This window comes from Osmerus eperlanus, chromosome 15, assembly GCF_963692335.1.
Source record: "Osmerus eperlanus chromosome 15, fOsmEpe2.1, whole genome shotgun sequence".
NCBI lineage: Eukaryota > Metazoa > Chordata > Actinopteri > Osmeriformes > Osmeridae > Osmerus > Osmerus eperlanus.
Genome location: NC_085032.1, coordinates 7,443,500 through 7,466,548, shown reverse-complemented (window position 1 = coordinate 7,466,548; position 23,049 = coordinate 7,443,500). Strand labels below are relative to the sequence as shown.

The window sequence follows — 23,049 nt, the reverse complement described above, 5'->3', positions numbered from 1 at the left end:
TGATTTCATTCATTTGCAATGTTATTAAATGCGTATTTCATTTAACCGTGCTTTGACCATTCTTGCTCTGATTTAACCCATAGAGTCAAATACCTGGAATTATATTTGTATTGGCATTATTTGGTTCATGCTAATACACTGTTCAGTTTCCCATCTTCCTTTAAACCATAGGGGAATTCGTTTTGGTTGTTTGGACAATATTTAACCCCCTACATCTGTGTTTCAAATTAATCCAGTACTATAAAAGGGGCTGTTTTCATCGGTGTTTGAGATAGAAAACAAGAAATTATTGAGCGAGCAATGATTAGGAAGCCCCAAAAATATCTGTTGTTACATTTCTTCCTGTAAAGATGTATCTAGACCTACAAGAAGAGGGTTTTTTGTTGTCAGTCGACATTTACCTTATCTAGAGTTGGGTATGGGGTATAATATTGAGCCAGCTCCAACAACCTCAATTAAGTTCCCAATTGGATCCAGTACTCTATAATCCTGGCCTTACCTGGGGATTTTGAAGAGAGCTCTCATTGGATGGAGGTCAGAAAGGGGCGGATCTCCATCGCCAAGCTCTATGGCTGTGATCCCCAGAGACCAAACATCACAGCGAGCGTCGTAAGTGGAGTCTAGCTGCTGCTCACAGGCGATCACCTGCAACAAGGTCACACAAGCACACACACACACACACACACACACACACATACAGATATACACACATACACACACACATTGCTGACACCATCAGAGTTTCCATCATCTTCCGCTGCAGGCAAAGTGTGACACACATGGTAATGTACCAACATATCATTGTATCAGCATCACCAAAAGCTGAAAACACACACAAACACCCTCCCCAACTACAGTTTCCATCATCAATATCCTCAAGCCATCATGGTATCACGTCAACAAAATGAATCCCTCTTCAACAAGGCCCATCAACATAAAGGGAACTGTAAACCTCTACCTGACACCTCTATCAATATTGCCTGCCTGTGATAGACACCCCCAAAAATTGGGTCAATCCAAAGATACATGTAAAAGCACAGCACATTCACATCATGCCAAAACACAGGAGGTTCCTTCACCAATTTAAATTCTTCAGACAGAAGACAGAATATAAAACTATAAGCAAAAACACTTCACGCAACCAAAGAAAACATACAAAAACGACAAAAGCGTTACGAGCTCTACCTTCAACAAAAGGAAATAGAACTTTCCTTACCCTTTGATCTATTTCATCTGAGTGTCAATCTCCCCTCCACAAACTATCATCAAAAGGCGACCCTTCACCAACGTGTTGAGGTTGCCTCAGCAAAACCTTTCTTCTTCAGACTCCGGCTGGTTGTTCTTCTAACTCTAATGTTGTTGTGTTGTTGTGTTTTATTCTACTCAAATCAGATTAAAATATCCTGATGCACCATGAGGTGCACCTTCAGATCCAGTTCATTTTAATATGCCCTGTATGCAAATGTCATGGAAAACCTGGAACCACACAACACTAGACTACCCACACACACAGAGCCAGCAATAGGTTGGTGATTGTGACCACAGGGAAACAGCACAGTAATGCTGTGGTGTAATGTAACCTAAATCATTTAACAGGTGCTTTTAATCCAAAAGAGAGAATGAGGGGGGATATTTGAACCTGGGACCACTTCATCTACAGTCAAACGCTCTAACCACCTAGCTGTACCCGCTAACGGTTCCGAGACGTCCGGTCCTATACATTACCTCGGGCGCCATCCAGAACGGAGTTCCCACCGATGTGTTTCTACGGAGACGAGTGTTGGTCAGCTGGGCGGAGACACCTGTGAGCAAACAGAGAGTACCCCCCTCCCAGTTAGCCTCAGCTAGCAGCTGCCCTCCTGCAGTCCAGAGACGTAGCTCTGTTTGGGGAGATAGAGGAGGAGCCTGGCTGATGGAGAGGAGGGTTCGTCATGAGATAGATGGCGTCATCCGCCTTCCAGCTGGGAGGTGAACCCACTGATAGCACTGTAGGGGAAAGACACGCACGCACGCACGCACACAGGCATGCGCCTACACACGCTCACACTCGCACACGCATACTGTGCACACACACAAATGCACACACACTCAGTTGATTTGTTATAGCCTTCAACCTTCAGGATTGCTTTGAATTACAAATACTTATGTAAACCCCAGGCAATTTAGCTGAGCATCCATGTTGAACAAGCTTTGGTAGAGGAAAAAGACTATGTTTAGACTTCGTCTAGGAAGGCATTCAACACAGTGTGGTGTATTTTTATCGAGGCTCATTTGATAAAAACTATAGACGACTAATAGGAGTCTGACATATTGTGCTGAATTGAAGTGAAAGCTCACCCAAGTGCATTTGAATGGAAATGTATTTGCACTGCATTAGTGCATTAGCAATGGCCACTGTGTTTGTTCCCTTTACCAACACACACATACATCAGACCCTGTGTGTGTGTGTGTGTGTGTATGTCTGTCAGTGTGTGTGTTTGTGTGGCCTATATTCCAATGTGAAAAAGAGCTGGACAAGCAACTGCAGGCCGACCCACAGCCGTGACTCCTGTCTGGACCAATCAGTGTTAACCCGTCGTGGGCGTCACAGCGGCGTAGCAGCGAGGGTCTGGATGTCCTGACGAGCTCCAGCAAACAGCAACACTGGAGGTACACAGAAGCCTCAACACAAGCTCCCACGACTCCATTGTGTTGGTGTGTGTATGTGTGTGTGTCTTAAACATGTACTGGTCGTTCGGCCTTCTCAGCTCAGCACTCGGACAACCTGGCCCCTGTGTGATGTGTTCGTCCTCTCAGACGTGGCGTCGGAGGACGTGCTTGCATTGTGTGTCGGGGGGGAGGTGGGTGGGGGGGGGGGGGGGTGTTGGTGAGGCCCTCCTGGTTGAAGAGGTTGAAGAGCTGAGCGGAGGGGCCAGGGAGAGGCAACAGCAGATTCTCAATGCTACGGTGGCAAACATCAAAAGGGATTAGGGTAATGTGCAGGGCGGGGGGGGGGGGTACTCACACAAGGCTGACGCGCACACACGCATGCGTACACAGACTCACACACAAACAGGCGCCCACAAACAGACACACCCACCGTTATAAATAAACCCAGTTTGTATCCATATAACCATATGTGAAGAGTTCACGAATGCACAAAGACGCCTCGTATAAAACGTCCCCTGGCCATTCTCTTTCCACTACATTACCCAGAGGCAGGCCCGCGGGCCCCACTTAATAATCATCAGAGAGATAACACTGTCAATTAGAATATTCATGAGGAGTCTGAAAAGCCGGCCTCCATTTCTCTCCCTCTCGTCTCCTCCTTTTAGGGTTGTCTCTCCGCTCTCCTGGTGATGGCGATGAGTCACTATGGGGTTGTATTTTTTTCAGCTGCTTCCTGTAGTGTGCCCCCCCCCACACACACACACATTCCCCCCCACCCCATGTATGATTGCAGAGAACGTCTGTATCCATAGACGCGTGCCCCTCCGCCCTCATATTCTCCGTCTCTTCAAGCTCCCCTCTTCTGTCGCTCCATCCCCCCCCTTTTCCTTCTCTTTCCCCTCATTGCGTGTCCCTCGCTCTCTCGTGTGTCCCCCGCCGTCTCTCCCTCTCCCCGTTTGTTTTCTGCCTCCCTCGTTGTGACTCACTTTTGTAGTTCCAGTTTTCTTCTTCTGTCCCTCTCAGTTAGTCTCTGCTGTCTCCAGGCCTGCTGATGCCGGTAGTCTGCAAACCTCTCACCCAGGCCATGAAACTCCACGTCATCTTTTTTTTTAATCACATTTAATACAATATTTGGTAACACTTTATAATAAGTCAACGCTTTTTGGCATTTACAAAGTGTTAACTAATAGTTAGTTAATCCTTTATAAAACATTTTGAAACATTAACAATACATTATTAAATAGTTAATAAGCTTATTATTAAATGCTATGTTAATCATTAATAAACACTGTTAAACATTATGGATTTGATTCATAATACAATTCATAAGGTGTTTGATAACTGCATTATCATACTTTATAGACAGCTTGTTAATATAGTTGCAAACCAGTAGTTTATAATCTGTTAATGGTACATGAGCTGGTATAGAAAGCATTAGCAAATGGTGAACAAACCATTTACATTACCTTTACAAAGCATGAGTAAATAACTAACAACATATTTACTTATGTCTTTAATTAATGTACGCCAAGTCGAATACATGATGTACACTAATACTTAGCAGATGTCTTAACAACTATTTTGTAAACACTTACTAATGATGCAACTTGTGATTAGTAATGCAAGTTATAAAGCATTTACTAACTGTTAGTTAAGGCTTTTGCGTGACCTAATCTAAAGTGTGAACTATCTATGCCTTATTAAACATTTATAAGTTATTTATTAAGGTATTCTTGTCCATTCTCGAACCTCACATTCACAAAGGCTGAACATACGTTTCTCAAAAGGAAACAGACACAACACAATGTGATACACAAAATTACTATTTTATTTAAGTAATGACAGGCATGTGTCTTACAGTACTTAGCTCTACTAGACAGCGGTCGATACGTTATAACCTCAGTTTGATATTTCCCGGCATGACCGAACGGTCGAGGTTAGTAAGTTGTTTATTATATGGCATTTTTAGCTCTTTTCATTTAAAACATGTCGTTTTGTTCAGCTCTACTCAAGTCTTCACACGGTGTGTTTCAGGTGTTAGCACCTACCTAGCAACCAATCTGAAATCTGAGCAACACAACCTAGCAATCTGCCTAGCGCTTGTCGTTTATCTCTCTGTGTTCACACTTTTCTGCTCTTTTAGAAAGTTAAGAATTTCCTTGTCGCTGTTGATGTCTTCATTGTCATCTGGATAGTAAAACTCCTCGATCTCGCTCATTTTGAAGATGACATCAGCGGAGGGCAATAAGAATACATATCAGACCGCAGTTCAATACGCGCATAGAATATAAAGACTTAATACGCGGCTGGCATGACTACCCATTAGCCAATCAGAATGCTCGTACTGTTGTTGCAATTGAACCAATATGCTGTTCTTATTGGTTCAGAAGACGTTCTCAAAAGAGTTGTTGATATGTTGCCTTGGAGATGTAATGACGTCACCAGTACAAGTGCAGCTGATTGCTCTGACAAGATGGCGTCTGCTCCAGATTCGCCGTGTTTGATTTGGGATCTTCCCATGTATTGTTGTAGTATATAAGAAACCAAATGTTTACTCTTCGACAGGTCAGCAAACGCTTTGTCGCCTCAATTTGTTAAAACGATTTGTTTGTTTGTAACCCTCGACCTACGGTCTCGGTTAACAAACGTTTTAACAAATCTCTGCTTTCAAAGGCGTTTGCAGACCTGTAACCTAGCTAAACATTTGCAGTTTATTACAGCCATTTTTTGAAAATAAAATACAGCTTTGGGTAACCAACTTTTATACCAATTCTACTGTATTGCTTCTTAATGGAAATAAAATACAATTTTATTACCCAGGTAAATAAATTAACAGCTATTTCTTCTAAAAAACAAAAACACGACATCTATAGGCCTATAGTCTTTCTATAAATGCTTAATAAGGCATAAATAGTTCACACTTTAGATTAGGTCACGCAAAAGCCTTAACTAACAGTTAGTAAATGCTTTATAACTTGCATTACTAATCAGAAGTTGCATCATTAGTAAGTCTTTATAAAATAGTTGTTAAGATATCTGCAAAGCATAGTGTACATCCTGTATTCGACTTGGCATACATTAATTAAAGACATAAGTAAATATGTTGTTAGTTATTTACTCATGCTTTATAAAGGTAATGTAAATGGTTTGTTCACCATTTGCTAATGCTTTCTATACCAGCTCATGTACCATTAACACCTTTTAAACTACTGGTTTGCAACTATATTAACAAGCTGTCTATAAAGTATGATAATGCAGTTATCAAACACCTTATGAATTGTATTATGAATAAAATACATAATTTTTAACAGTGTTTATTAATGATCAACATAGTGTTTAATAATAAGCTTATTAACTATTTAATAATGTATTGTTAATGTTTCAATTTTTTTTATAAAGGATTAACTAACTATTAGTTAACACTTTGTAAATGCCAAAAAGCGTTGACTTATTATAAAGTTTTACCCAATATTTCAATGACATACTTAAATACAACAAAATAAATCAGTTCATTTTATGTATTTATTTGAATGACTAAGAAAGCAGTTGAGGAAATACTGTAAAAAAGAATCTCCTTGACAAATAGTTTGTTGTATCTATCTCCTGTTTTCATATCTAAGAAATCAAGCTGACAATATGTTCTGGTCAGTACATAATCTCTATTGAACAACACAGACCAAAGGATGTGCTTGTCAGATAGAGTTGGCCTTGTTTGAGCTTTGTGCGGGTCCCTTCCCCTTACAGCATTCCTAATGTGGCATGTTGTATTAGCATGCCACAGCCAGTGGCCACCTAGTTACATAACAAAGATAAATTGTGGAATAATATGTGTGTGTGTGTATATCTGTGTGTCCTGAGGGAACTACCTAATATGCTAATACTGACAACAACCAAAAAAATCATGAGAAACCATGAGTACATGAGTAACGTCAGTGAAAGAGAACTGGAGCTTTATGAAGCTTTGAGAGGAAGCGGGTGCACATCCCCAAAAAGCTCCATCATCAAGCTGCTCATGTGGAGGTCGGGAGTAGAGGCGCTCCTCAGCCTTAGGGGAGCAACTTGAGGGAGCTCATTGTGATGGCAGACTGAAATCGACAAAGCTACACTATGACTTTCTGTTTCCCAATACCCCCCTTTCTCCTCTCCTTCTTTCTCTTCCTACTCTCCTTCACTCTCTTGCTTCTTTCGTCCCATGGGCCATCAGCTTGCAATGCTCCCCCCTAGCCCCCCCTCTCCTCCACCCCCCCCCCCCCTTTTCCTTCTCCCCACCCCTCCTCACTCTCTCTCTCTCTGCTGAATGTCAGCTTTCCTGTTATCTCTCTACAACCCAGAATCCCCTGGAAGTAATTAGTGTCTTTACGTCGTCTCTGCACTGGGACAGATAGACTTTAGCTCAGGAAGCTGGGGGGTGTTGGGATGGGGGGGAGTGAGGGAGGTTGGAGGGTGAGGGATGGGGAAGGCGGGGGGGGTGAGGGATAGCAAAGAGGGGCCACGAGGGGGGGGCATGTTGGGCCAGGACAGGAGCCAGAGCAGTGAATCTGAAGAGAGGAGGACTCACAATAACTAAGTGGAGCCTACTCTGACATACTCAGACGCCGTCTTAATGGATATATTAATGTAGTGGAAATTTGGAATACAGTTATAATGTGTGTGTTTTATATATGAGGAATGTGTTTTAATGGAAGTCTAAAGTTGGTTAAGAAGCTTGATACAATGAATGTTGAATCAACTCCATTTGGTAGAGATGCCATTTGCAGTTTATGACACCTGGGGAGGATGAGACAGCTGGTCTGGAGACAATGTGGATTCAATTGTATTGTTATTGTGATCTGAGGGAGCAGTTTAAGATAGATGAACTGATCAAGCTGCTCTGACCCTTCCTGTTGCATGGGTGATGTTAATTGGGTGTGCTCAAGCCTTCGGCGAGAGCACAACCTTTGTTCTCTCACATATATATTATTATTTATTTTTGCCCCCCTAAAACTCAGTCAATATTTGGACTACATAGACAACCTAGGTGTCAAAAGTTTCGTCTTGGTAGCGATTGAGCTGCTTGTATTTTTATTTACACTCCGTTGCACAGTTTAGGAGGTTACAACGTTTTTGTGGCAAAAAGTGTCTTCTGTCGACGAAGGGTACCAGTGCTAGCCTACGTCACTACGTCAGCACACGTTAGCAACGACGCATGGATACAACGTGATAGAGACGTTCTAGCACGCAAATTGGAGCTTGGATTATGAGTGAAAAATGCCAACCCCCAAAATTACCAACCATTGGGTTTTGTTGAGAAAGCAATTTCGAGTGGAACTGCAATCTCGGATTTTTTATTTAGGTCGTGAAAGTCTTTGTAATTTGAGCGAGTGCGGGTCGCCCGTGAGACTGCCTAGGCGGCAGCCATGCAAGCGTCATAGTAGTTTAGTATTTTCGTAATTTTATAGTTCGGTCAATTCTACACCAACAAACAGAAGGAGGGCAATGTTATGACGATATGACTATTGTGAAGACAGCCAGATGGTGAGATTTTAATGTAGGTTGCTGTAAAAACTTTGATTGGTTTGCTACGTGAGAGCCCCGTCAGCCTCCCTTGACGATTGCGTCAGCTGTTGTCGATCTCTGATGAGTATTTTCTTAATTTCGTACCAGGGTCAATTCTACATCAAAAATCAGAAGGAGGGCAGTGTTTTAAAGATATGGCGATTGCGAAGATAGCCAGCGGGTCAGCATATTTTTGTGATTTGTGTAAAACTTGGAATTTGAGTGACACCGCGGCTTGTTTTGACGTTAGCCTCAGTCAGACTCGGCTCGCCCACTGGCAGTGTGTAGTACTGTCTTCAATGCCACAGCTAAACTTTATGTCAAAAGAAACTTTCTCATTTCCGGCGCTTTCAAACAATCAGTGAACTGTGGAGCAACAGCAGCTAGCTTGCCTCTAGCAAACTTATTTTGAATTAGCCATTTCCCCCTACATTAATGTCAAACTTATTTACGTTTTGGGGGGCATATTTTCAGTGAGCAGACGGTACAGTACTGTTTGAATCGCGATTCCATACTGCCAGTGACAACGTTGTTACAGTAGCTTGTTTCAAAAGGGGTTCGCAGCTGTTTCAAAGGGTGTTCTTAATGAAATATGCAATATGAGTAGGCTAAATGCTTGAAAATATCACTAGAAGGGAAAAACTTAACCGACGCAAGGAAGCACACCCTACAATTTCCCCAGAAATTGTACCCTCTCTAGTTAAATACTTGTTTGAAGATGTCCACACAAAGGACAGTTGACCATTTGACTGGTGAACTCCTGTGGCTTTACTATCTACTGGTTTGGGGAGAGATGCCACATCAAAGAACTGTGGGACACTTGGTATGGAGTCAAACTGTCACTGAGCAGTGCTGACCAATCACAGAGTTTGCTACATTGATGGATTGACCATCAGAAGAACCATTTGATCTAAAGTTTATATAAGGCAGGGTTTTAGGGTTGTTCTTCATCACTCTTGCGAACGACCTGTGGTTAGCACCTCCTTCGTAATGACTGATCAGCAAAGCTTTGTTTAATATTACGTAATTGTATAATCTAAATAAATTGTATTAAAACCACATCTCTTGACTACTCAGATCTACACAGTGCCACTTGAATTTCCACCATTACATTAAACACGGGCGCCACAAAAGACCGAGATAGAGCAGGAGTTTGGCTTTCGAGTCATGTCTATGGGCTCGGACGACGTTTCACGGTAGACCCTACTTTCCAACGAGAGGGACGGAGCATTGTGCTCACAAACGTAGGTGAAAGCTCTTAAGAGAAGGCGCCACTTAACAGCCTCGATGGAAGCTGGTCCAAAAAAAGAAAGAAGCTCGTGTTGAGTGGAGTTTTCTACAGTAATGAAAAGAGGCAGCCTGGTTTGGACGCCCTTAAGGAACTCTCTGAGTCACTCCAGCGAAAAGGTGTGAATCGCTCTCCTCATCGCAGGCCTTTCATATCCACCGCTGGTGTGCAGAAAGCCTCATTTGGTTAAGAAAAGCCCAAAGCAAATCAGAGCTAACTCGTGAGAACAACAACAATGTCCACCTCCCCAGTACCAAATGGAAATGTATTAAGGCTTCCCGCCTTCGCAGAATATGTAAACATCTTCCCCTCTCTAAAGAAACTAAGGGGCACACAATTTAAGTGGCAAACCACTGTAGGTAAACCAACGGGAGCCACGCATTTACATGGTATCACAGCATGTACGCAATCGCTCGTCGCAGCTCTCACTCTCTCTTTCTCTCTCTCACACGCACGCACACACGCACACGCACGCACACGCACGCACACACACGCACACTCACGCACACACACACAGACAGAACATACCAAAGTCCACCAGTTTTATTCCTCCTTGTGTGGTGAGCAGGATGTTGTTGCCTTTGACATCACGGTGGATGGTCTTGTTGATATGCAGGTGTTGTAGTCCCTGCAGGGGTAGACACCAACATATGTATATACATATGCAGTATATATACAATATATACTGTAAGAGGACATAGGCCTGCTACGCCCTCTACGGGGGGTGAGGCGGAGGACAGGCGTCGCCAGAGTGACCAGGTGGGGCGAATCATGCTAACGACTGTGTTTGTACCCTGAAGGTGCTGGCTGAGGCTACAAGAGGGGGGAAGAAGGACAGAGTACAGGGAAGGTCTCTCCAAAGTTATGATGTGTTGAAGGAAGAACGCACATAAAATACAGCATTTTCTTTATTTCGAGCCTTGTCTCTGGTTGTTTCTTCCTTATTACACCGTCACAGTGGAGCCGTAGAACATACAAATCATACAAACGCTCACATTACATACACACTGTAATGTCTACACATGATATCTTCTCATGACAGTATCTCTACCTCAGAGACCACTCTTACCATAAGGGCCTCGTGTAGGATGTAGGCAATAACAGGCTCGTCCATCCTGTCCCCTCTCTTCAGCATTCCTTTGGCCAGATCTGTTACCGAGCCTCCATTGCAGAGCTGCAGCAGAACCACAGAGAAAAGAACATGACTTTTCCTCAGCTTACATAAACCCTGAGCATGAGTCAGCTTTACGGTTCCGAAAACCGAGACAATGAGCTTCATCAATCTTTAGAGAATCTAGAACTGAATAATTTCATATTGTGTAACATTTGATAAAAGCCTGGTATCAGAGCTGAAGATTTCAGAGGGAATCTTCCGGCATGTGTTTGGGGTATTCGATAATGTACTCTTCAATCTTCTGCAGCTTATCTTTCTAAAGCAGCTTAAGGGGAGGTGGGAATCGTGCCCTATAAAATAAAATGCAGATTTTTTTGTGAGGGGGTTTAATCTACTTTGTGGTGACTTAACGGAATATTCATTAAAGATGTGTGAATCATGGCCCTCAAATCAAGCACATCCTCCTACAGTACTTGGTAAATCTACTGAGGTCTAGTGCAAGCTCTTAAGGCTCTACTGTAATACATGCCTGAGCTTTGGCCAAATGTATTGAGTGGCCTTGCGGAGCATCTTCAAAGCTAACCGAATGCTGCATTCATCAGTACAATGACAGATTTGACGTGTATTGTTGTTGTACGTGTACATGTATAATGTACTGTATCTACGAGCATGCAGAGTCTAAATGATGGATTTTGTGTGTATAGAAGTGTGCATCCTCAGGTTTGACTTAGCTTTCTTGTCAATGGCAATCCCTCCCAGAAAATTGCAGAAAATTGCCTCAGGTGTTGCCTAGGCAACAACAATACCCTTTCATTTTGGGCTGTTTTGGCATGACCCCCGATAAAAGATAAACAGCATGATGTGGTGTGTCAAACAGTGGGCTATGGGAAAACGTTTTTCATGCAGAGCAGATTTTGGTGTTTAATATTCAGCATTAATCAACCAAACGATTCTTTTGTTAAAACGGTCCTTTAAATGGAACTTGCACTGTCCATGTTTTGCATTTGCAAAACACATTTTCATAAGGAATAGCATACTTGAAAGCATTTTGTGTTTCGAGACAGGACATTTCCATTTGTCTAATTATACAGACAACACTTGCACTCCACACACATCCATAATCACAGAGATCTTTCACACTTGTGAACTAAAAGCATAATTAGGTATACCATGTTGTTGTGGAAAATCTAAAAAACACTCCTTTGATTGCCTGGCTAGAAATCTTTCACGATTCCATAGGTGGTCTCACAAATAACGTAGCCCATTTATGTCGCACAGGGGTTCCCAAACAGCATGCAAATTCCAAAAGATTACAAAGCATACAATGTTTTTTACATTATCCGGATGCTTGAATCAAAACAGTAGCCTACAAACATGACAACATAGGCCTACGGGGAACGTTCCAGCAACGAGGGATCTTTTTGTTTTCTCGGTACAATACTGCCCACAGCATCTGTCCTTATAGGATATGATATCACCTTGGTTGTATTGGCGTCCACATATAATTGAGCTAACCACAGGGGCATGTCAATTGTTCGTTCTACCCACAGTTCATCAGGCTACTCTATTGAAAAAGAAAGATGAGAAAATAGCAGAAATAGCAGGAAGATAACTGTGGTTAACTGGGTTATTCTAAATTATGCGAGAGATGGAAAGACCTCAAACTTTCCCTGGTTTGACCTTGACAGAGCGTTTCAGCATTTCATCTACAAAACTGTCCGTCTATCCAAAATGTATCTTTGCTGTCAAGGTAGGGCTTCATCACTGCCTCGAAGACCCTGCCTCGACCTCCCATTAGACTGACAGACAAACTGCGGATGAGCAGAGCGTATCGGAGAGCGCTCGCAGACAGAGACTGAGCCCAGCCTGACGTCAGCCACATCACTACTGGGATCACCTGTCATCATTAAATTACACAGGGCGAGAAGGCACACTCATATTAATGGGTGAAGCTCTGTTTCCCCGGCTGGCATTAGACACGCTAAACGGTAAGCCGCAGTGTTTGGCCCACGTCGTCATGTTTAACGTACGCATTTATGATTTCGGAAGTGTAGATAAGCAGTCACAGTCCCTGCAGACTGGACACGTGTTACATTTCACACTTGTCCTTGCCAAAGCTAGCCACAATTGGTCCTGAGGAAGAATTGATTACATCTGATAGACAGGACAACATGCCAACGTGAGTTTATATTTCATTGATTTCACTAGGCAAGACATGACCTACAGGTGAAATTCCCCATAGTCTAATGTCAGGGATGGGATCATTAGTCTCGACAGTGTGGGCACATAATTACTGTCAGCCTCAGACGGCATCAACATAATTCCTCACGTGGATGTAGATGAGACTCGGGGGTAATGCAACTGCCATCACCGACTAGCTTCTTCTTCCAGACTGACTGTGGCTTTAAAAGTCTTAGTCAGCTATTTACACCCCACTATCAAAAGAGAAGGGATAAATTGAAATGCTAATACATGGTGATAGCAGTAGTTTAGTTAAGGGTGTTATATACATTTGAGAATACAAAGTGGGTGCGACTAGTAAATCTAGCCAATCCCTGGATGATTCAGCATCTTAGTTTAAAAGCCCCCATTGGAAAGAGTCCCAACGACCACAATGCTTAGCATGACGCATCAATTTAGGTCTAGAGATATTATAGCTGCAATCAGACATTTCTGCCTACAATAGGATATATAATTAAATAAATTATGATACGAGAAACGGTTCTTCCCGAATCTTGTCTGAACTTCAGCGCTTTCCTCAACAGTGGTTTCACAAAATAAGCCAAGGAGGAAAACTCTCTTTGCAGAAGGCGATTGGCTGAAACAGGATTGCTGGAAATTATTGGCTGGAAAGTAGCGGACCGTTTCAAAGTTTGCAATTGACATTCCACTGGAACTGAGCTGTCTGTCTGTGTTGCTAAACAATTCTCAGAGGGCCTCATTAGCTTACACAACATGTTTATAGGGGACAGAACTTATTTTTTACTGAAAAAACGTACCTATTGTACCTTTCAATGAGCTTCAACCAGCCTATACAATGGTATAGGATGTCTTCAAAAAGAACATAGAGTCCTTATATTCCAATAAAAAGTCTTCTGAGATATAATTGGTTGTTGGGAACCAAAAACCAAGAACAGAGCAGGATATTTACTACAGCAGATCAGGTGCTTGTTTAGTCATGTAAATTATTGGAACAGATCAAAGACCCGTGGAAGAAATAGATCAAACAAATATAAAGAAGAGTTGAATGGGGATGCCCACTCACTCATACCCAGCTTTAAAATGGATATCGGTTGGGGAGAGGTTATCAGCAGAATAGCTTATAAGACCGCCCTTATGTCACACAGGTGCAGTGTTTCATCAAATCTCCAAGTGAATAGACTTAGTCCCTCAAACTCAAAGTTAGCCTACCTCCAAAAGTGTGTTTGTGTGCTTGTTTGTGTGTGTGTGTGTGTGTGTGTGTGTGTGTGTGCACTCATGTATTCTAGGACCAATCCAGGCTAAACTCCCCCTTTGTTTAATGCAACCTTATTGTTCACTCTGGAATAATGAGGTGTCTACTTTCTGACAGCGGTTAATGAAAGGCCTTTAAAAACAATGTCATATTAAACCTCATTGTCAATTGATGATGGTTTGCCTTTGAGGTGTACATTTAGTCCTTTAGCAGACGCTCTTATCCAGAGCGACTGGACTGGACTGGAGTACTGGAGCTGGTCAGGGGAAGGATAGTTGCTTTAGAGGCTTTCAAAAAGATAATAGGTGGTAAGTGATGTTTGGATTGCCAAATTATACAAAACTGGACAACAACCATAGTAAAATAAAAAAGCTAAAATAATATTTTGGATTCCTCTTCCATGCACCACCATCAGATGTGTTTACTGGGTCAGTTCAAGGAAATAGGACCACCGCCATCGCTGATTAAATGCCACCATCAGGTATTTAAGTGTCCAGCTAATTCATCTACTCTAGTTCGTTTCAGTGACTGGACGATTAACTTGGCCTATCATAGTGATTCCTGTCTAAATAACTGTCTTATGGTGGATAATTGAAACAAATATAGCTACAGGATTCCAACTATTTATCTACATTAAGAGTCTCTAAAGTAATGCCTAGACTTTATAGTGTGACTGGGTTGTGATTGGGTTATGTTCTCTCAACAGCTAATTAATTACACAAGGCAGGAAGCCGGCATTAGGTCTGCACATATTGGTACAAGCCTTTCTAACCACGTCATGTTACAAAATACAGATGCATACTTGTTGGTCAAGTCAGCTCCGAGCCACAATTTGCACTGAGACACAGACAAAAACAGCCTGGGCTATTTTAACGTATTCTGATGGTCATTCAAGACACTTCACCGGTGGAAGGACAGATTTGTAATAATAGTAAGAAACAGGTTGAAATGGTTGAAAAAGTAATAATATAGAATTATAATGCAAAAGAATAAGCAGATGTACCAGGAGTCATGCAGAATATAGGGATGTTGACTGTAGCCAAAAATGACATAAAGGAGATACAGAAGATGACCGATATGCAATTTAGACCTTATTACATAGTTTTCTACTGGTGGCCTATTGATCACAATAAACAAATAAAGTGCAACATGTAATCAGCATCAGCAGCAATATCAATTTGTGACTAATAAGCTGCTGAAAAGGCCATTAGTTTAATTTAAAAAAATATATATATTGTATACAAATGTTTTCATGTTAAAAGGCTGGTTTGCATATTGGAGATGCATATTGCATAATGCAAAAAATGGTACCGAAGTTGTTTTAAAAAAGACGGGAAGCCATTCTAGATACAGTGCCACTTGTCGCCAAGTTCACCAAGGCCACATGAACCAACAAATCACAAACCCAGGTCCGTAATTGACACAAGTCTTAATTAGAGTATCACATTGGCCACATCCATGCCATCTTTGAAGTTTTAATACAAGCTTGAGGTCCCTGGACTTCAATGGGCCCAGATTGGGGACCAATAGATGAAAGCTCACTCATCTCAGCCCACATCCGCTAACAGGAAGAAGCACAGCACAGAGATGGGGGCCGTGAGCACAAAGTGGAGGATGCAATTTGTGCGGATCCTCGTCATAATGAGGGCGAGCCGCGCACACTGCAGAGAGGGGCTCCTCTGATCAGCACGGCGACATGGAAAATCACTCGTTAGACTGATGGACAGTAACCATGGTGACTCCATCCCAACCGACCACCCCACCCTACCTCTGCTTCCGAACCCACCCTACCTCTTTACACCACCTACACACACATATGCACGCACACATGCACTTATTACTGATTTTGGTCGGCAATACACATGGTCACAAAAAAAGGCACCCAGCAGTCTGGAAGGCCGTGATTTCAGCCTGAGGATAAGCCCTCAGATTTGGACTGCTGCCTGAGAGAATTTGAATCAAGAGAGTTTGCACACAGATATGCAAAACTCTGGTGAAATAGGAGGTAAACAAACCAGCAAAGCTGGCTGAGAACGCCCAAACACTGGCCCTGCTTCTGAGACTTGTAATTGCATTATATCAGAATACTTCAGGGAGTCTGACTTTAAACAAAAGTCAGAATTGGTACAGTGCTGCTCCTCAAAGTTGAATTACATTAAAGCCCTTGGTTAGCATGCTTGTCGTTCACACTGTCTGTAAAGGTTTCTTGAATTATCGTTCTGTAAATGGTATAGGCCAGTGAAATGAACGAAGTCAGGTAATAATACAACCCTTACAAAGGTCACTGAGAAGGACGTTAAAGAAAGCAGACAGAAACACAAGCTGGCGATGTGAAAAGCTATCCTCCGGGCTTGTGGAACACGAGGGGGTGTGGTGGGGTGGGGGTGGAATGGAATGGAGTGGGGATGCTAATGTTGTTGCTGTGTTCCATGTGCTTGGATTACAGAAATATGTTAGCTGGGTTCCTCTGCTACCTGACCTTACATTTCAGCTTGTAACACAGGCTAAAGTAATGGAAACAGAACACAGAACATAATAGCATAGATGGCATCAGCACTTGGGACGCCAGCTGAGAGAGCTTCTTCCCCAGGGCACTTTACTGTAGAGGTGACTGCCTGCATGAAGTGGATGTGACTCACAGCGTACACACACCAGAACACGTACAGAAACGCAGAGGTAGACCCACTTGCACACACACACACGTTCACTCATACGCGGACAGACACTTCCACACAAACACACACATATCTACACACCCAACACTGCTGCTGTCTGAGGACTGGACAGACTCCAGGTGTGACTCTTGGTCTTGTGTGGTTTCCTTTTCCTGCCTGGTGAGGCGGCCAGTCACTTAGGTATCTGGACCAATCACCAGTCACTTAAATATCTGGACCAATCACCAGTCACTTAGGTATCTGGACCAATCACCAGTCACTTCGGTATCTGGACCAATCACCAGTCACTTAAATATCTGGACCAGCCTCTCTGTCTTCTCCAACCAGAGCACAAACCAGAGGGTCAAAGGTCAGGATGCACAAAGAAAGAAACTCTCTGTGCCCCACCAGACCCCGACAAACACCTTTTGTCGGAGCGGGTTGACCTCTATTACACCTTTTGTCTGGAGGCTGACATTTCAAAGGGCTTTAAGAGGAAATGAAATATGATGGGGTGGGAGGGCCACGTCGTCCTCTCAAATGTAGGGAAACAAAACCAAGGTCCCCTTGAGCTGCGCTTTGAAATATGACCTGGTTCCAGCCATTGCATCACCATAGAATCTTTATTTTCCTTTACCAGGAACGCTAACACCTGATTATTTTCTTGCCCTACATGAGGTGCACTACTTCAGTCATATCAATGATATTGGCTCTCGAGTTGACCAAGAGTGCAACTAAAATCATGGACAGTAACACAATGCTTTTTCAGACACTGGAGTCGATGATGCCAACATCCCAGCAAACACCAGGATCCAAACAAAAAGAGGCATGTTCTAAAACCCCAGCGTCTTTCAGCCCAGGTCTTAGAATAGTCTCCACGCTCCTCCACACAAGAGCAGCTCTGAACGAAATCACAGACTTGCCAGAAAACGTAATCCCCATAGTGCTTCACTCAGCACGGTGCAGGTAGAGCCAGCGATACTAGACCTGAGGCTCCGACCTGAGGCTAAGTAGCCTCCTACGAACCCGACCAGGGGTCCAGACCCCCTGCTGGGTCTCAGGCCGTTGTGTAACGTCTTCCGCCTGTTCAGTCAGACTCCATATGTATGTTGCTTGGTTGTGAGCTAAATGGATTCCAATGTACATGGTCAGACCCAATCAGGGTGAGACGCATGGGGCTCAGGGACTGTCATGGTGATGAGGTTGGTCAGAACGACCAATCGCGCTAACGGACAGAGGTTTGATGAATGTGTCTAAGATGTGATATAGAAGTCCTTTATTGGCATTGCACAGAATACAACGTAAATTGAGCAGCAATCCTAAGGGTGCATTCACAGCAATTGGAAATAGAGAAAAAGACGAAATATAAAACTAGACTTCTAGCCTCTACCTTCTACTACTGTGTTGTTCAGGTAATGTGTCATTGTGTGTCAAATGCCTACCTCCAGTACTAGCCACAACTGGTCGCCATTTTTCACGTCCTTCATGTAGTACATCCCAAAGAACTTGACCACATTAGCATGGTCTGAGAGGGCCTTGAGGATGTTGTACTCTGCTTCAATCTCCTCATCTATATCCTGCAAAACAAGGGGATTGCTGTTAAGTGTTACAGTGGTAATGTCGTATTCTTAGAAGTAGTGCATAGGGTCATTTGAAGGTAAACATCATTGCACTAAAACATGTCCTCTGTCCTTGATCAACTGTAGTTTACAGGTCAGCTGTTTAGATGGCACTCAGAATGACACAGACAAAACAATATTCCGGGCTGAAGAGAAAGCTTCCTCAAATACTGAAGCCTAACTGTTTGAAAGAGATAAATGGGCTGGTTTGAGATGCAGAATCCCACTACAGATCTGTGCCTGGTGAATCACCCGACTGAAGTTTCAACAGAATTACTGGTTCCTCCTGCAGAAGCCGATCAACCGATTGATTAAAACAATTTTCCTCTCAGACAGCCCATAGATGATTATGCCTTAATGATGAGAAAAAGGAACAAGCTCTTTCATGTCTAATGAGACGATGATTATGATGAGGTTCCAATTTAATGGATGAAAATGTATCCAAATTAAAACAGTCTAGGTGACTGGTGCAATTCATTTTACCTTAAAAAAAAACACAGACATGATATTGAATGTACCATGATGGTCTGTCAACACATGTTTCTTTAATCTTAAGTCATGGCATATGCTTTGTGAATGGACGGATACTTAAAAAATGGAGAGCCTGCAACATTGTTAGTCTTTTAGATCATTTCAGACGTTAAATGGGCCCTGAGAAACAGCAGACAATGGTTGAATGCTAAAGATTGCTGGGTAATAAGACCTAATTTGATATGATTACAATGACCTTGTGGCATTCATTGAGAGAGGCTACAGAGGGATGGATGAACAGGGAGATGCAATGAGAGGGATGCAGAAAGAGGGATGCAGAGAAAGGAACACAGAAATAAAAGGATTTGGAAGGACTTGCACTGAAACTGGATAGACAATCTAAGACAGAGAGACAAAGTGTGTGTGGCCTAAACGTATCTGATTACGATGGTAGTTCTTCAGGTGGAAGTATGGCAAGTTTTTGAGTTGCAGAGGATTTATAAACCCTCACAGGGAAAAGGATGTCACTCACAAACTGATAAGACTGACATGCACTGACTACCAAAATGCCACACGTCTTACATGGATGGGGTCTAGGATCTTGACAGCCGCTTTGCTCCCATCGATCTTGTTCAGCACCTTGTAGACTTTCCCATAAGTCCCTTTCCCGATAGTCTCGATGATCTCCCAGGTGTCGGACGGGTCTGGGAAGTTGTCGAAGACGATGGATTTCCCTGATTGTGGAAACATCTTCATCAGAGATCTCCTGAGGAGGAAGAGCAGACAGACTGGATGACAGGAAGTACTTGCGATAGTTCTGAATAAACAGTACAGTAACGTTGCAGATGTTATGTCACCCTCCTCTGCACACCTTTCCCCCCAGGATACTTGCAGTGTGTACTGGGTATTCTGTTCAAGTACAAACGGTGTACATCAGCCAAGAATTTTATGTTGTGTTGGTGGTTTATTTGAATGCCAATTCATGAGTAATAAGCAAAACACCTAGTTTGAGAAACACCAATGCAGACTTTTGCAACACAAACCACCAGAAAGCCAAAAACCAGCAGTTTCTCTCAAGCTCAGTAATGTCTTTCACAAGTCACATTAAATCTACAAAGAACTTTGATAAACGGACATGAAGGCACAAAGAGGATGAAGAAGACGCTAAGAAGCGTGTCCACATTCTTAAGACGTTCTCCCACCGGCACACACACACACACGTGTGAAGTGAATGAAGTAATAACAGATCACCCTGGCGGCTCATTGGATATGCATACCATATATTTTATCACCCCTTGAATCCAGCCCAGGAACTTTTCTGCTCGCTCTCTCCCTTACATTTCCTTTCACTCTACACAGACACTTTGAAAAATAATAAAGGCAGCAATGCCCCACAAAATATATTAATAAAAAAAGAAAAGTTGTCACATGCAGATAACTGGTTGGAGAGTTCACAGAAAGGTTTCTAATCAACACGGCGGGAATGGAATAAAGCTTCAGCGGTAATCAAAATGTGGTTATCAGAAAAACTGCCAAAGACTGGCAATTTTACTTACTGCCAAAACCAAAATTATATTACAGAACTTTATGTGCCAGGACTAGAAGACTCAAAGTTCATTGGATGTCACATATTATTCATTCGATGAGTACACCTGAAAAATAATCACTGGATGAGTTAGCGTTTTTTGGATGCTGGATGGATGATTTTTTGAATGTGTAAAGAAAAACAAGACGTTGTAAAGGTCATCTTTCTTTCACTTGAACAATGACAGGTTCAAAAGTGTCCCATCACCTCACTGACAACAATCAGGAAGGTCCACTGTGTACGTTTAGTAATATCAAATAAATTGGCTGCAACACAGTATACAGCCCTCAACCATCCCAAGACGGTGGTCGTGTCCTCCTTTTCTTTAGTCGCAGGGTACAACTGATAACTCATGTGGTACTTTGAACGGTAACAAGGCACTATGAGCAAGAAGTCAGACGACAATACTTACACAACTTTTTTCTTGGTGTAATATTCCTATAAAAGGTCTGCCTAGGTTTATGTCAGCGTCGTAAAATACTTAAATACATACATGACAAAAAGACAAAAGAGGCTTTTAATGGAGCGGGAAGGATAATAACAATGAATTTTAACAGCAGGGCCAACCCACAGGGGAACTAAGAGTTTACATACACATGGGATTTGGGATTTTTATGGGATCCACAAAATTGCTGTGCAATAGTGCATGCATGAGCAGGATAAGCTTCATGGGGTAGGCTAACGTGGATGTGTACAGCTTCAGAAAGCTTCCAAGCAGTAATAACCCAGTCCATAATGTACATTAGACTGCTAACTAGAGGTGGAATTGCAGGGGAACTCTCCAATCACTGTAAAAAGTGGAAAAACATATCTTGACCACTCTATTAGACTTTCCAATTGATGGAGCAATTACTTATTGCTTCAAAACACAACAAATTGAGTGCAAAACGTCTTGGCAATAAATGTCAATGCCTTTTACTTAGGTCACTGTATAAGAACAGGAGATTAAGTATTCTGATAAAGTGAGTGAAGAGGTGAGCATTCCTGCTCTGTACGGCAGCTCTGCATCCAGCAACATGGGGCTGAGGAAGTATGTGTATTCATTTGCACCTGTAAGAGGCTCAGAACCACTCAATGATATGCATGAAAAGTTCTGTCAGATTATTTGTTGACTGAGTCACACCATTCAGGCCCAAGGATATACCCTGTCAAGCCTTCACACATCTCACCAAGCTCTGTCTTGGCCATTAGACTATCTACCCATCGACCAACACTACAACAACACAAACAAAAGAAAATAACTTACATTGTTTTCTCAATGTGCCTGGGGACATTTTGGCGGAGGGGTTAATCCATTTATGTGAAAACGGGAGTCATGGAAGGAGTGAGAGGAGAGTTAGCAGCCAGAGTAAACAGTGGAGGAGGAGCTAACGCTGGCTAATCTCAGCAGCAATCCCTCTGCCTCATGCCTGCCTCATGCCTGCCATTGGAAACAATCTGTAAGTAGTAGGAGATATGTCAGGATTAAAAGGAATTAGCAGCTGTTGCGCCATCAGCCTTTCCCTATATAGACTCCCATTCACGGACTAAAGCTGGTTAGAAGCACTGAGGATACAGAACGGGGGAGATGTGCACTGTGCACACTCTTACTTACTGCCATCCCTTGCTTTTGAGAGAGGAATCATACTTTTGCATAATTCATGTTCGAACAATTCTTTCTACTTTGGGTAAATCTCTCATTTGGAAGGAACCTGCTTAGCACTGTAACCAAAGCTTACACTTTACTGTACGCGTATGTCTTCAACATAAGTTTTCTCTAATGTTTCAAGGTTGCAAACATGCACCTACTTCAAAACCTTTTCACCCTGTCTGATTAAGCCACTACAACAAGAAAAAGTAATAACCTTGCATGTATCACTTTGTAATGACCAAAAATCCAGTTTATGTTTGTATACTGCATATTTTTGTCAATTGAACATAGCGACAATGTGAGACTTGTTAACCCTGATTGCACACATTATTTTACAGAGAAATAGTCATTGCCTATGCAGACCAATTAGAACCCTATACAGGAGTCCCACAGAGCAGGTAATTGTGCTCATGTTCTTCTAATGTATAAGACCTAGTAACCTGCAGACCTGCTCAATAATGAATCAGCTCTTCTATATGTGACAACACGCTGTGATACAGGAGCTGCGGTTGAAACCTTATAGGACCTGTCCTGGTCAACCCCAACACAAACACATGCTGCAAGGGAGTCTTGTGTGTGTGTTTATGTGTGTGTGCGCGCGTGTGAGTGAGAGTATGTCAGTATTGGGTATGTGTGTGTGTGTGTGTGAGTGTGTGTGTGCGTTGTGTGTGCGTGGAGTTACCTAACCCGGAGCAATGGCTACCTGTCACATGTGATTAGGTGCTCAAAGATGTTGCTTTAGGGCAGTCTGTTTACACAAATGCAAATACTGAACCACAGAACTGAATATCATGTTTACAAGCTGTGGCGTTGGTGAGATTTGTTACTTCGTAAGGTCACACAAGCATGAAAGTGCTTCTTTTGAAGGTCAAAAAAGGTTCTAAAATGTATGTAAAACATCCTTGCGAAGTAGATATTCAAGTATTATGTTTCTGTGATACAGCAACCTCTACGATTCACTTTACACTGGATTATCTAGCCAGACATGTCAAATTATAAACAGAGATATAGTCCTTTCCCAAAGAGTGGCATTACAATAAGAGACGGTGT

General features: G+C 42.6%; 1 protein-coding gene across 3 annotated transcripts in view; it reads right to left on the bottom strand.

Moving 5' to 3' along the window:
* Positions 1–21,734, bottom strand: part of myo3a (myosin IIIA) — a 46,542-nt gene extending 24,808 nt beyond the window's left edge. For all 3 annotated transcript variants that reach the window (XM_062479837.1, XM_062479835.1, XM_062479836.1), the window contains exons 1-7: positions 21,616–21,734; positions 19,367–19,550; positions 18,137–18,271; positions 10,542–10,646; positions 10,001–10,100; positions 1,726–1,802; positions 500–645 (exon numbers count right to left, since the gene is read on the bottom strand). In XM_062479837.1, coding sequence (XP_062335821.1) covers positions 500–645; positions 1,726–1,802; positions 10,001–10,100; positions 10,542–10,646; positions 18,137–18,271; positions 19,367–19,550; positions 21,616–21,617 — 749 coding nt within the window. In that variant the 5' untranslated portion in view covers positions 21,618–21,734. The remainder of the gene's footprint in view (positions 1–499; positions 646–1,725; positions 1,803–10,000; positions 10,101–10,541; positions 10,647–18,136; positions 18,272–19,366; positions 19,551–21,615) is intronic.
* Between the last annotated feature and the right edge of the window lie 1,315 nt (positions 21,735–23,049).